This window comes from Oncorhynchus masou, chromosome 2 (assembly GCF_036934945.1).
Source record: "Oncorhynchus masou masou isolate Uvic2021 chromosome 2, UVic_Omas_1.1, whole genome shotgun sequence".
Classification (NCBI taxonomy): Eukaryota; Metazoa; Chordata; class Actinopteri; order Salmoniformes; family Salmonidae; genus Oncorhynchus; species Oncorhynchus masou.
The window spans coordinates 16,652,683-16,667,106 of NC_088213.1; the positions used below are offsets into that span (position 1 = coordinate 16,652,683).

At 42.7% G+C, this 14,424-nt stretch overlaps 1 protein-coding gene across 1 annotated transcript; it reads left to right on the plus strand.

Annotated features, from left to right (window-relative positions):
* The first annotated feature begins 1,549 nt into the window (after positions 1 to 1,549).
* Positions 1,550 to 13,524, plus strand: LOC135556041 (mortality factor 4-like protein 1). The gene is made up of 13 exons (XM_064988915.1): positions 1,550 to 1,710; positions 2,224 to 2,270; positions 2,393 to 2,460; positions 2,931 to 3,017; positions 3,171 to 3,209; positions 3,405 to 3,485; positions 3,583 to 3,608; positions 8,187 to 8,275; positions 8,910 to 9,011; positions 9,401 to 9,489; positions 9,722 to 9,894; positions 12,117 to 12,201; positions 12,955 to 13,524. The coding sequence occupies exons 1-13, from the start codon at positions 1,671 to 1,673 to the stop codon at positions 13,034 to 13,036; spliced, it is 1,008 nt and encodes a 335-aa protein (XP_064844987.1). The 5' UTR covers positions 1,550 to 1,670; the 3' UTR covers positions 13,037 to 13,524.
* The last annotated feature ends 900 nt before the right edge of the window (positions 13,525 to 14,424 follow it).

Consider the following 14,424-nt stretch of genomic DNA (forward strand, 5'->3'; position numbering starts at 1 on the left):
GGCAGACTAGATATTGTCTTTATCATTCCATCATAATTGTAGCCTAGTGGAGATAAACGTACCCATGATCCTATGTTCTCCTTCACAGCTGCACGTCTAGTCTTCATTGTGTGCAATGGCATTTGTCACAAATTACATGCAGTGGGAGGGAAGTGTAAATGTTATGCCTATGATAACAGATAACCATATTGCTTAAATTGTGTTCATGCAAAATAAACATCCATATATTTAATCTCACCCCGTTGCCTTAATGATTGTATTATTGTGTTTCATGTCAAAATGGACAACGAAAAACATGACCGTCTTGACACCGATTACTGTAAATTGTCATTTTCTCTCTGAAGCCCACAAGCAGTGTTACGAGTACAACTTGATAGTTGATGACAGCTTTTACCGGTAGGCCTATGTATTTCCCAAACAATGCATTTTATATCGAAAACACTGCATTTATTGCTTAACATGCCTATCTATTTGGTATTTGGGGATATTTTATTAGGATCCCCATTAGATGTTGCAAAAGCAGCAGCCACTCTTCCTGGGGTTCAACACAAAACATGAAACATAACACAGAATAACATAATACAGAACATCATTAGACAAGAACAGCTCAAGGACAGAACTACATACATTTTTAAAAAGGCACCACGTTGCCTCCATATCAATGCATAGACACAAACTATCTAGGTCAAATAGGGGAGAGGCATTGTGCCAATAGGCTACACTTATGCATCACATACTTGACCCATATCAATAAAACATTTAATCTCAGTTTGATATTGACCTACTATCCTATTTGTCAGGACAGAATGATTGATATTTGTTATACTCTTCAGACTAATGAATTAACTTATTCATGATCTTCAAACCTCTTGGCCACAGCCATCTGTGTACCATCACATGAGATACATGATCAATAGCTGATTTATTAGTTAGTGGCTGGGCTACAGGGCTTCTGGGTGGCGCAGCGGTCTAAGGCACTGCATCTCAGTGCTAGGTAGGAGGTGTCACTACAGACCCTGGTTCGATTTCATGCTGTATCACAACCGGCTGTGATTGGGCGGCACACAATTGGCCCAGCGTCATTCGGGTTTGACCGGTGTAGGTCGTCATTGTAAATAAGAATTTGTTCTTAACTGAGTTAAATAAAAATATTTATTATAATAATCTAAACATACATCCAGATCTGGTACAGTATTCTCATTGGCAGAACTAGGGGAAAAACATTGTCACGTTCTGAATACAAAATGTGTACAGTGAAATGCTTACTTACAAGCACTTAACCAACAACGCAGTTCAAGAAATAGAGTTTAGAAAATATGTACTAAATAAACTCAAGTAAGAGTCCCATAGGCCTGCGCACAATTGTCCCAGCGTCGTTAGGGTTTGGCCAGGATGTAATTGTAAATAATAATGTGTTTTTAACTGACTTGCCTAGTTAAATAAAGGTTCAAATAAAGTAAATGAATACGGTTCCCTTCACAAAACAATGATCATGTCCGGTGTGGTCCGCAGGGGCCGCCCCAGCGCAGTGCTATACCGTGGTCACCTGACCGCGCTGCCAGGCTGCGCGCGTCGAGAGAAGAGCCCTTTGCCGTGTTGTGTCAGGAAGAAATGGAAGCTGGCAATGCACGAATTTGATCATTCAGAGATCCGAACAGTTGAGTCTGTGAATGGCGCCAAAACAGGACCCTAAACCTAAATTTCAAGAAGGTAATGTGCACCGTGATGATGAACTGTGAAAATTAGAAACGTAGCTAGACCCTGTCGTCTCGTGAGTGAAAAGGCATCGACGGTATGGCGCTTCTCGCGCAGAGCACGTTAGCCAGTTAACGTTAGCTAAAACACTGCTACATGCTAGCTAGAGATCTCATCAATTTGAAAATTGCATGATTAATTTAATGTCATCTACCATAAGTAGTGTACTAATACACGTACCTTTCGTATTCATTCAGCCAACTAACTAGACTGGTTGCTATAACTGGCTGTGTTGAAACAATAAGCTACCTAGCTAACGTTAGCTAATTGCTAACGGGTAAACAATCCCTTGCCAAGGGCCTTGGCTTGAATAGCAAATGTAGCTAACTATGCAATTGTGTTTCTATTGTATTTGTTTCATACGTTGGCCACATATCAACGAAATACATTTAGCTACACCTTAGCCAACCACTGGTGTTCACGGTTTAATATAACCATCCAGCATTTGTCTATTTCTTCTGTTTTTAGGTGAAAGAGTTCTGTGTTTTCATGGGCCATTGCTTTACGAAGCAAAGGTGGGTTTAGATTCATTCCACCAATCTGAATGGCTTTCGGCTCGTGTTTACTAAACAATACACCATTTGCAGTAGCCTAGTCATATTTATTACAATTCGTAATGATTGTTGTTGTATTTCAGGCTGTGAAAACCAATATCAAGGAGAAGCAAATTAAGTACTTCATTCATTACAGTGGATGGAACAAAAAGTGAGTCAATTTTGCATGGTTGGCTTTTCAAATAAGGCACGTGTATCTAAAGTGACTTCGTTATGGTACATACGTTTTTTATGAATGGGTGGTCCTGGGACTTGAATCCACTATTCTGGCGTTGCAAGTAACGTACTCTAACAGAGCGTTACCCAACCTCTTGGGGACCCCAATGGGGATTCAAATGATCAAAGCTTGATGAGGAGTTCCTCATTTGAATCAGCTGTGTAGTGCTAGGGCAAAAACCAAAACGTACACCCTTGTGAAACGCTGCTCTAACATTTTGAGCTGCAGAGGACCAATACTGTCTCTATTTAGACAGTACTGTTAGCTATGGACCCATCTTTTTTTTAGAATGAACATTTTTTTATGAATGCTTCCCGCACAGCCACAGACCTAACATTCTGGTATTGATTCAATAAAAATAAATGGTCAGAAATCTGAATGTGGTTGATTTCTTTCTGTTTTAGCTGGGATGAATGGGTTCCTGAAAGCAGAGTTCTCAAATATGTGGACAGCAACCTGCAGAAACAAAAAGAGCTTCAAAAGGCTAATCAGTGAGTTCATCTCATTACAGACAGACTTTGTGTTGGGGGGGGGGGGCAGTGTTTTAGTGTATGGAATGTACCTACTGTGTCAACATTGTATTCAAGCTGCCATTGAACGAAATACAACAATGAGATTCTATATGTCAATCAATGTCTCCCCAGAAATGCCGACGATGACTCGAAGATGGGAGAACATAAAAAGTGATTCCACTTATTTTAATCATGAACCACAATAGTAATCTTTATGTATATAGCACCTATGATACAATACTTGCAGCCCTTGGTGCATTTACTTGTAAGCACTAAAATGATCATAAGGAAATGTTAGAACAAGTGTTTTTGAAGGTTGTTGTAGTTCATGGCCTAGTTTAATGGCGGTGTTCCTTCCTCTTACAGGCATTATGATGTTGAGGGAAAGATGAGGGGTGTAGCACCGAGCAAGAAGATTGCTGCTGTGCAGCAGAAAAATGTTGATCTGTAAGTTTGATCCCGTCTTTCAAGTTTGACCTACTTTCAAACCTTCACAAAAAAGAATTGAACAGCGCCTTTTAATGCAATCTTTTTTTTTCTTCAGGAAAGCGAAAAAGACAAAACTAAAGAGTAAGTAAAAGTGTTAGTCCCACTGGTTTCTGCTACTAGTTAGTTAGTCCCACTAGTTTCTGCTATTAGTTAGTGTTAGTCCCACTGGTTTCTGCTACTAGTTAGTGTTAGTCCCACTGGTTTCTGTTACTAGTTAGTGTTAGTCCCACTGGTTTCTGCTACTAGTTAGTGTTAGTCCCACTGGTTTCTGTTACTAGTTAGTGTTAGTCCCACTAGTTTCTGCTACTAGTTAGTGTTAGTCCCACTGGTTTCTGTTACTAGTTAGTGTTAGTTCCACTGGTTTCTGCTACTAGTTAGTGTTAGTCCCACTGGTTTCTGCTACTAGTTAGTGTTAGTCCCACTGGTTTCTGCCACTAGTTTCTGCTACTAGTAAAAGTGTTTGTCCCACTAGTTTCTGCTACTAGTTAGTGTTAGTCCCACTGGTTTCTGCCACTAGTTTCTGCTACTAGTAAAAGTGTTAGTCCCACTGGTTTCTGCTACTAGTAAAAGTGTTAGTCCCACTAGTTTCTGCTACTAGTAAAAGTGTTAGTCCCACTAGTTTCTGCTACTAGTAAAAGTGTTAGTCCCACTAGTTTCTGCTACTAGTAAAAGTGTTAGTCCCACTAGTTTCTGCTACTAGTAAAAGTGTTAGTCCCACTAGTTTCTGCTACTAGTAAAAGTGTTAGTCCCACTAGTTTCTGCTACTAGTAAAAGTGTTAGTCACACTAGTTTCTGCTACTAGTTATTGTTAGTCCCACTAGTTTCTGCTACTAGTCAGTGTTAGTCCCACTCGTTTCTGCTACTAGTAAAAGTGTTAGTCCCGCTGGTTTCTGCTACTAGTAAAAGTGTTAGTCCCGCTGGTTTCTGCTACTAGTAAAAGTGTTAGTCCCGCTGGTTTCTGCTACTAGTAAAAGTGTTAGTCCCGCTGGTTTCTGCTACTAGTTAGTGTTAGTCCCACTAGTTTCTGCTACCAGTAAAAGTGTTAGCCCCACTGGTTTCTGCTACTAGTTAGTGTTAGTCCTACTGGTTTCTGCTACTAGTAAAAGTTAGTCCCACTAGTTTCTGCTACTAGTAAAAGTGTTAGTCCCACTAGTTTCTGCTACTAGTAAAAGTGTTAGTCCCACTAGTTTCTGCTACTAGTTAGTGTTAGTCCCACTAGTTTCTGCTCCTAGTAAAAGTGTTAGTCCCACTGGTTTCTGCTACTAGTTAGTGTTAGTCCCACTGGTTTCTGCCACTAGTTTCTGCTACTAGTAAAAGTGTTAGTCCCACTGGTTTCTGCTACTAGTAAAAGTGTTAGTCCCACTAGTTTCTGCTACTAGTAAAAGTGTTAGTCCCACTTTTTTCTGCTACTAGTTAGTGTTAGTCCCACTAGTTTCTGCTACTAGTTAGTGTTAGTCCCACTAGTTTCTGCTACCAGTAAAAGTGTTAGTCCCACTAGTTTCTGCTACCAGTAAAAGTGTTAGTCCCACTGGTTTCTGCTACTAGTAAAAGTGTTAGTCCCACTAGTTTCTGCTACTAGTAAAAGTGTTAGTCCCACTAGTTTCTGCTACTAGTTAGTGTTAGTCCCACTAGTTTCTGCCACTAGTTAGTGTTAGTCCCACTAGTTTCTGCTACTAGTTAGTGTTAGTCCCACTAGTTTCTGCTGCTAGTAAAAGTGTTAGTCCCACTGGTTTCTGCTACTAGTAAAAGTGTTAGTCCCACTGGTTTCTGCTACTAGTAAAAGTGTTAGTCCCACTAGTTTCTGCTACTAGTAAAAGTGTTAGTCCCACTAGTTTCTGCTACTAGTAAAAGTGTTAGTCCCACTAGTTTCTGCTACTAGTTAGTGTTAGTCCCACTAGTTTCTGCCACTAGTTAGTGTTAGTCCCACTAGTTTCTGCTACTAGTTAGTGTTAGTCCCACTAGTTTCTGCTACCAGTAAAAGTGTTAGCCCCACTGGTTTCTGCTACTAGTTAGTGTTAGTCCTACTGGTTTCTGCTACTAGTAAAAGTTAGTCCCACTAGTTTCTGCTACTAGTAAAAGTGTTAGTCCCACTAGTTTCTGCTACTAGTAAAAGTGTTAGTCCCACTAGTTTCTGCTACTAGTTAGTGTTAGTCCCACTAGTTTCTGCTCCTAGTAAAAGTGTTAGTCCCACTGGTTTCTGCTACTAGTTAGTGTTAGTCCCACTGGTTTCTGCCACTAGTTTCTGCTACTAGTAAAAGTGTTAGTCCCACTGGTTTCTGCTACTAGTAAAAGTGTTAGTCCCACTAGTTTCTGCTACTAGTAAAAGTGTTAGTCCCACTTTTTCTGCTACTAGTTAGTGTTAGTCCCACTAGTTTCTGCTACTAGTTAGTGTTAGTCCCACTAGTTTCTGCTACCAGTAAAAGTGTTAGTCCCACTAGTTTCTGCTACCAGTAAAAGTGTTAGTCCCACTGGTTTCTGCTACTAGTAAAAGTGTTAGTCCCACTAGTTTCTGCTACTAGTAAAAGTGTTAGTCCCACTAGTTTCTGCTACTAGTTAGTGTTAGTCCCACTAGTTTCTGCCACTAGTTAGTGTTAGTCCCACTAGTTTCTGCTACTAGTTAGTGTTAGTCCCACTAGTTTCTGCTGCTAGTAAAAGTGTTAGTCCCACTGGTTTCTGCTACTAGTAAAAGTGTTAGTCCCACTGGTTTCTGCTACTAGTAAAAGTGTTAGTCCCACTAGTTTCTGCTACTAGTAAAAGTGTTAGTCCCACTAGTTTCTGCTACTAGTAAAAGTGTTAGTCCCACTAGTTTCTGCTACTAGTTAGTGTTAGTCCCACTAGTTTCTGCCACTAGTTAGTGTTAGTCCCACTAGTTTCTGCTACTAGTTAGTGTTAGTCCCACTAGTTTCTGCTGCTAGTAAAAGTGTTAGTCCCACTGGTTTCTGCTACTAGTAAAAGTGTTAGTCCCACTGGTTTCTGCTACTAGTAAAAGTGTTAGTCCCACTGGTTTCTGCTACTAGTAAAAGTGTTAGTCCCACTAGTTTCTGCTACTAGTAAAAGTGTTAGTCCCACTAGTTTCTGCTACTAGTAAAAGTGTTAGTCCCACTAGTTTCTGCTACTAGTAAAAGTGTTAGTCCCACTAGTTTCTGCTACTAGTAAAAGTGTTAGTCCCACTAGTTTCTGCTACTAGTAAAAGTGTTAGTCCCACTAGTTTCTGCTACTAGTAAAAGTGTTAGTCCCACTAGTTTCTGCTACTAGTTAGTGTTAGTCCCACTAGTTTCTGCCACTAGTTAGTGTTAGTCCCACTAGTTTCTGCTACTAGTTAGTGTTAGTCCCACTAGTTTCTGCTGCTAGTAAAAGTGTTAGTCCCACTGGTTTCTGCTACTAGTAAAAGTGTTAGTCCCACTGGTTTCTGCTACTAGTAAAAGTGTTAGTCCCACTAGTTTCTGCTACTAGTAAAAGTGTTAGTCCCACTAGTTTCTGCTACTAGTAAAAGTGTTAGTCCCACTAGTTTCTGCTACTAGTAAAAGTGTTAGTCCCACTGGTTTCTGCTACTAGTAAAAGTGTTAGTCCCACTAGTTTCTGCCGCTAGTAAGTGTTAGTCCCACTAGTTTCTGCTGCTAGTAAAAGTGTTAGTCCCACTGGTTTCTGCTACTAGTAAAAGTGTTAGTCCCACTAGTTTCTGCTACTAGTAAAAGTGTTAGTCCCACTAGTTTCTGCTACTAGTAAAAGTGTTAGTCCCACTAGTTTCTGCTCCTAGTAAAAGTGTTAGTCCCACTGGTTTCTGCTACTAGTAAAAGTGTTAGTCCCACTAGTTTCTGCTACTAGTAAAAGTGTTAGTCCCACTAGTTTCTGCTACTAGTAAAAGTGTTAGTCCCACTGGTTTCTGCTACTAGTAAAAGTGTTAGTCCCACTAGTTTCTGCTCCTAGTAAAAGTGTTAGTCCCACTGGTTTCTGCTACTAGTTAGTGTTAGTCCCACTGGTTTCTGCTACTAGTTAGTGTTAGTCCCACTAGTTTCTGCTACTAGTAAAAGTGTTAGTCCCACTAGTTTCTGCTCCCAGTAAAAGTGTTAGTCCCACTGGTTTCTGCTACTAGTAAAAGTGTTAGTCCCACTAGTTTCTGCTACTAGTTAGTGTTAGTCCCACTAGTTTCTGCCACTAGTTAGTGTTAGTCCCACTAGTTTCTGCTGCTAGTAAGTGTTAGTCCCACTAGTTTCTGCTGCTAGTAAAAGTGTTAGTCCCACTGGTTTCTGCTACTAGTAAAAGTGTTAGTCCCACTGGTTTCTGCTACTAGTAAAAGTGTTAGTCCCACTAGTTTCTGCTACTAGTAAAAGTGTTAGTCCCACTGGTTTCTGCTACTAGTAAAAGTGTTAGTCCCACTAGTTTCTGCCACTAGTTAGTTAGTCCCACTAGTTTCTGCCGCTAGTTAGTGTTAGTCCCACTAGTTTCTGCCACTAGTTAGTGTTAGTCCCACTAGTTTCTGCCGCTAGTAAGTGTTAGTCCCACTAGTTTCTGCTGCTAGTAAAAGTGTTAGTCCCACTAGTTTCTGCTACTAGTAAAAGTGTTAGTCCCACTAGTTTCTGCTACTAGTTAAATGAACCCTTTAACATTTCTTTGTGGATAGAGTTTGATTGTGTGTCTGTCCCATTTGTCGTTGTGCAGCACCAGCGGCTGGAGAAGGTACCAGCACAGGAGAGATGCCACAGCCACCGCGGAAGAAGAGGGCTCGTTGCGACCCAACTGTGGAGAGTGTATGTCCACCTATGGATGCTGTGTGTTGTCCCTCACGTACAGCAGGCCTGTTCTCTGTGTTGTCCCTCACGTACAGCAGGCCTGTTCTCTGTGTTGTCCCTCATGTACAGCAGGCCTGTTCTCTGTGTTGTCCCTCACGTACAGCAGGCCTGTTCTCTGTGTTGTCCCTCACGTACAGCAGGCCTGTTCTCTGTGTTGTCCCTCACGTACAGCAGGCCTGTTCTCTGTGTTGTCCCTCACGTACAGCAGGCCTGTTCTCTGTGTTGTCCCTCACGTACAGCAGGCCTGTTTTCTGTGTTGTCCCTCACGTACAGCAGGCCTGTTCTCTGTGTTGTCGCTCACGTACAGCAGGCCTGTTCTCTGTGTTTTCGCTCACGTACAGCAGGCCCGTACTCTGTGTTGTCGCTCACATACAGCAGGCCTGTACTCTGTGTTGTCTGTCTCTCACATACAGCAGGCCTGTCCTCTCATACTCTGAAACAACAGCTCCAGTTACTTATGTCCTGCAGCAGTCAGCCAATCACAGATGAGAATTGTGTTTTTTAACAAGACCCAGGGCTTATTTTTTTACTGGTTTTCACATCTCTTATTGTAAATGAGTCTGACTGTTCCATTTGGTTTCACTGTAACCAGGAGGAGACGTTCATCAACCGCGTGGAGGTCAAGGTGAAGATTCCTGAGGAGCTGAAGCCCTGGCTTGTGGATGACTGGGACCTTATTACCAGACAGAAGCAGGTGGGGGTCTAGACAGCCGTCTACCAGGTTTGGGCTCAATTCCAATTGAAAATGGTCAATTCGGGAATTTGAATTTTAAACTTCAAATATTGAGAAAAAAACAAACATTTGAAATGAATAGTTTTACTTTTAAGTTTTATTGAGAAGTAATTGAAAATAGTTTTTATTTTTCTATTATTGAATTGGAATTTCAGTTCCTGAATTGGCTGCCGTCACTTCAAATTGACCCCAACCCTGCTGTCTTACCATGGTCAGAAGATGCCAACTATTTAATGGCAAGACAGGCTTTCTCTACAAGTTCATTCTTTACAGGATTTTGTTTGTGTTTTAAGCTTATTTTATGAGGTGCTTGACAAACACGTAAACATGACATTTTTCTTGAATTGTAGCTTTTTCACCTGCCCGCGAGAAAGAATGTGGATAGTGTCTTGGAGGACTATGCAAGCTATAAGAAATCAAGAGGAACTTCAGAAAGCAAGTGAGTAAACCCACACCCCTCTCAATGCTGCATTACGAGTGAAGTTACAATGAAGAAGGTCATCTGACTAGAAACCAGACAAGCCTGGCCTGTATCTGCTTATCAAAGTGGAATAGCTGTAATTCGCTTGCTTGGTGAAGTTCAACCCAGGCATCACGCATTCATTCAGCTCTAGCTGTGAACACTTCAGCAGTGCCTGTTGCCTTATGTCTCCTGTCCTGGTTCCCCTCAGGGAGTATGCTGTGAACGAGGTGGTGGCAGGGATCAGGGAGTACTTCAACGTCATGCTGGGCACTCAGCTGCTCTATAAGTTTGAGAGGCCCCAGTATGCAGAGATACTGGCGGATCACCCCGACACACCCATGTCCCAGGTCTACGGGGGCCCACACCTGCTCCGGCTTTTTGGTACGTAGCCACGGGGGGGGGCTGTCTGAATGAGGAGGATCGGAAGTAGTTTCTGGACTGGAACTTTTAACAAATATTTCCGTTTGAATCTCAGGAGTCTAACGTTGTGGTGATTGAGCTCTTTAGGAGAGGTGAAGACCCAGGGGGAAATGGTTCTCTTTAGGAGAGGTGAGGACCCAGGGGGAAATGGTTCTCTTTGGGAGAGGTGAAGACCCAGGGGGAAATGGTTCTCTTTAGGAGAGGTGAAGGCCCAGGGGGAAATGGTTCTCTTTAGGAGAGCTGAAGGCCCAGGGGGAAATGGTTCTCTTTAGGAGAGCTGAAGGCCCAGGGGGAAATGGTTCTCTTTAGGAGAGGTGAAGGCCCAGGGGGAAATGGTTCTCTTTAGGAGAGGTGAAGGCCCAGGGGGAAATGGTTCTCTTTGGGAGAGGTGAAGACCCAGGGGGAAATGGTTCTCTTTGGGAGAGGTGAAGACCCTGGGGGAAATGGTTCTCTTTGGGAGAGGTGAAGACCCAGGGGGCAAAATGGTTCTCTTTGGGAGAGGTGAGGACCCAGGGGCAAATGGTTCTCTTTGGGAGAGGTGAGGACCCAGGGGCAAATGGTTCTCTTTGGGAGAGGTGAGGACCCAGGGGCAAATGGTTCTCTTTGGGAGAGGTGAGGACCCAGGGGCAAATGGTTCTCTTTGGGAGAGGTGAGGACCCAGGGGCAAATGGTTCTCTTTGGGAGAGGTGAGGACCCAGGGGCAAATGGTTCTCTTTGGGAGAGGTGAGGACCCAGGGGCAAATGGTTCTCTTTGGGAGAGGTGAGGACCCAGGGGCAAATGGTTCTCTTTGGGAGAGGTGAGGACCCAGGGGCAAATGGTTCTCTTTGGGAGAGGTGAGGACCCAGGGGCAAATGGTTCTCTTTGGGAGAGGTGAGGACCCAGGGGCAAATGGTTCTCTTTGGGAGAGGTGAGGACCCAGGGGCAAATGGTTCTCTTTGGGAGAGGTGAGGACCCAGGGGCAAATGGTTCTCTTTGGGAGAGGTGAGGACCCAGGGGCAAATGGTTCTCTTTGGGAGAGGTGAGGACCCAGGGGCAAATGGTTCTCTTTAGTTATTAGAGCCTTAAGACTGTTTACAGTGCTGTTTGTCTACCCTTCTCCTACCACCGTTTACTGCTCTGTCATTGGTGCACCGTCACAGCACCCATGAAAGCTCATCTTCAGCCATATTGCTAATGAAGGACACTTTAATAGATTTCATTATCGGCCATTATCACAGGGATGAAAGTTAACTTTCTGGAGTCAATGGGGTGTAGGAGAATGTGTAATGTGTAATACCCAGGGAAGGCCAGAAAGTTAAGCGTCTACCGTTGCCACAAATTGCATCCAGAATCCCATTAGTTAGTTAATTAACATTGAGCGGATCTTTAACTACCGACAATTGGGATTCTGATCTCAACCGGTGTGATCATCAGATGGGCAAAGTGCCAGGGACATTTGAGAAAGCGTCTCGTTCCCAGCCAGGTTGAACTGAGGTTAGTCGATGAAGAACCATTTAGAAAAGCGTTTGTGTCATCAATGGCTGTGTCAAACACTTGAAGGGCAAACGCCAAGCGTCAATTGGGTGGTGCAGTCAGAAACAGGTTGTGTTTACAATCTCAAGGCCATCAGACTGTTAAATAGCCATCATTTGGGTGGATTCCACACGGTTACACAACCCTGCACCTTGGAGGCTGCTGAGCCTATATACATAGACTTGAAATCACTGGCCACTTTAATAATGTTTCCACATTTCTCATATATACTGTATTCTATTCTACTGTATTTTAGTCTGCGCCACTCTGACATTGCTCATCCTAATATTTATATATTTCTTAATTCCATTCTTTTACTTTTAGATTAGTGTGTATTGTTAGATATTACTGCACTAGAAACACAAGCATTTCTCTACATCCGCAATAACATCTGCTAAATGTGTGTGACCAATAACATTATATTTTGAAATGATAAATAAAATGAAATCACAATTTATTAAGGACTGCATTTAACAAAGTCACAACACTCTTCACAGATTTAAATAAAACTATAGCAGTTTCCATGGGAGAGTTTCAGTTAACCGTCATCTGTCCACACCTGCATTGAGACAGTATTTATTCAAATATCAGCCAATGCTAATATAGATTAATGTCTGTGTACATATGGCTAAATCTGGTCCCTGACAGTGCTGTTCTTTGTGTTGTGCAGTGAGAATTGGCTCCATGCTGGCCTACACTCCCCTGGATGAGAAAAGCCTGGCTCTGCTGCTCAACTACCTGCAGGATTTTCTCAAGTAAGACGCCTCTCCTTCATCCCCACTCGTGAAATTGAATGTCTGGCTTGGCAGAGCATTCCCTAACCTGGCTGGCCTATCATATTTATATATTCTCATCAGAAGGATTTCACCGTTGAAAACGTAGCCCACTGACCGTGAAATGCTGCTGTCCTAATCTCGCTGTCAGGGCTCGGTCTTGACACTGACAGACTTTGTGATACCACTCTAAGGAGAAGTTATCAAGACCATTGGATTCCAGAGTAGGCCTCATCGTACAGCTTATTTCAGTCATGCCGATGAAGCAGTTCCTTTGTTCACTGTTGCTCTGCCATGAATGTTTTCCTTGCAGTGGGCCTAAATATCTGGCCGTGCATCTGCAGGATACTGTCTGTGTACCCTAGAAACCATCTGGGAATGTGGTCATAATCATGATCCTCCTCAACCTGCAACAACCGTAGTAGATTGGGATGGGTTCAAACGGAGGCCACATTCATTTAGCCTTTTCCACGCGTCGTTATTTCCTGTAAACACATGTGGCCTTAACCGTCTGCAGCCATTAGGATATCTGGACAAAGTCTGTTTTAAAGGTCCAAATAGAAATGAGGTTATAAGTTGTTAGGATGAGCTGATCTGCTCCTCATTTTTCTGCAGCCTGTAATATTTCTAGACTTCATCGAGGCCGATCACCTTTACGAATACAGATGCCAAGTTTTTGTCCATTTTTCTATGGCTGGTAATTGACCTATTGTTTGTTCCTCCTGTGTGTCATAGGTATCTAATGAAGAACTCCTCCCTCTTCAGTGCCAGCGACTACGAGGTGGCGCCCCCAGAGTACCATAGGAAAGCCGTCTGAGAGGAAGGTGCAGTGGGCAGGGGGGCGATCGACCCGTTCGGAAACACCAAGCCTCTTCCAGACTACATGGAACCATCTCAAACCCGTTTGAGTGGAAAGCTGGACTGGATTTTATTTTATTTTTTTCACTTGAACTATTTCTGGAGGTTCCCTGGAGTCGGTTATGTCTTTTGGAGCAGTGGCAGCTTTTAAGATATAAAGTGTTTTTCTTTCCCACTGGGTACGTAACACAAGCGAGACAGGCATGTTTTCCTCCCAATATCGGGGACTTTTTACCATGAACAGCTCTGTAATGTTTCTGTGCATTCCATCGGATCTGGGGTTTTTGTTTGTCTGTTTTCACCTCAACGACTTTGCATGTGTTGAATTATGGATATTTGATGCTAACCACAATTTGTGCAAAGCAATCGAGTTGAAATGTCTTTGGTGGGATACATTAGCTGTGTAATGGTTGGCTATCATTTTGTAATAAAGATGTTTCTACACAAGTTCTGTATGGTAAATATCCTTCATTCTCCCTGACAACCTGTACTCTGCCAAAATAATGAGGATTATTTCTGTATTTGTATTCATGAGACTGAGATTTAATAATGGTCATTGATTCCCCATTAGATGGTTTTCACTCAAGGCACATGCACAATCACAGTGAAATGAGTGACCTGCCCTTCCCAACAGTGCAGTATTCAGTATCAGAATAGTGTAACTGGCACATACCCTGTTCAAAGACCCTAATCTTCTGTCTGGCCCATTCACCCTCTGAATGGCACACATACACAGTCCATGTCTCAAGATTTAAAAATCTCTACTTATGGATTTGAAAAGTGACTGGTAACCTGATTTAACACATGTACAGGCTTTAACCCGTCTCCTCCCCTTCATCTACACTGATTTGAAGTGGATTTAACAGGTGACATCAATAATGGATCATAGTTTTCACCTGGTCAGTCTTGTGGAAAGAGCAGGTGTTCCTAATGTTTTGTAAACAGGACTGAAAAGTGACTGGTAACCCGACTCTACTTATGGTAATACACATGTAAACAGGGCTGAAAAGTGACTGGTAACCAGACTACTTATGGTAATACACATGTAAACAGGGCTGAAAAGTGACTGGTAACCCCACTCTACTTATGGTAATACACATGTAAACAGGGCTGAAAAGTGACTGGTAACCCCACTCTACTTATGGTAATACACATGTAAACAGGGCTGAAAAGTGACTGGTAACCCGACTCTACTTATGGTAATACACATGTAAACAGGGCTGAGAACCCCACTCTACTTATGGACTAAACAGGGCTGAAAAGTGACCCGACTCTACTTATGGTAATACACATGTAAACAGGGCTGAAAAGTGACTGGTAACCAGACTCTACTTATGGTAATGGTAA

Bases quoted from the DNA above. Each gene is read 5' to 3' on its own strand.
- LOC135556041 (XM_064988915.1), top strand. From the start codon at position 1,671: ATGGCGCCAAAACAGGACCCTAAACCTAAATTTCAAGAAG. The intron at 3,486-3,582 runs GTAAGTTTGATC...TTTTTTCTTCAG, and splicing joins CAGCAGAAAAATGTTGATCT to GAAAGCGAAAAAGACAAAAC. The intron at 9,490-9,721 runs GTGAGTAAACCC...GGTTCCCCTCAG, and splicing joins AGAGGAACTTCAGAAAGCAA to GGAGTATGCTGTGAACGAGG.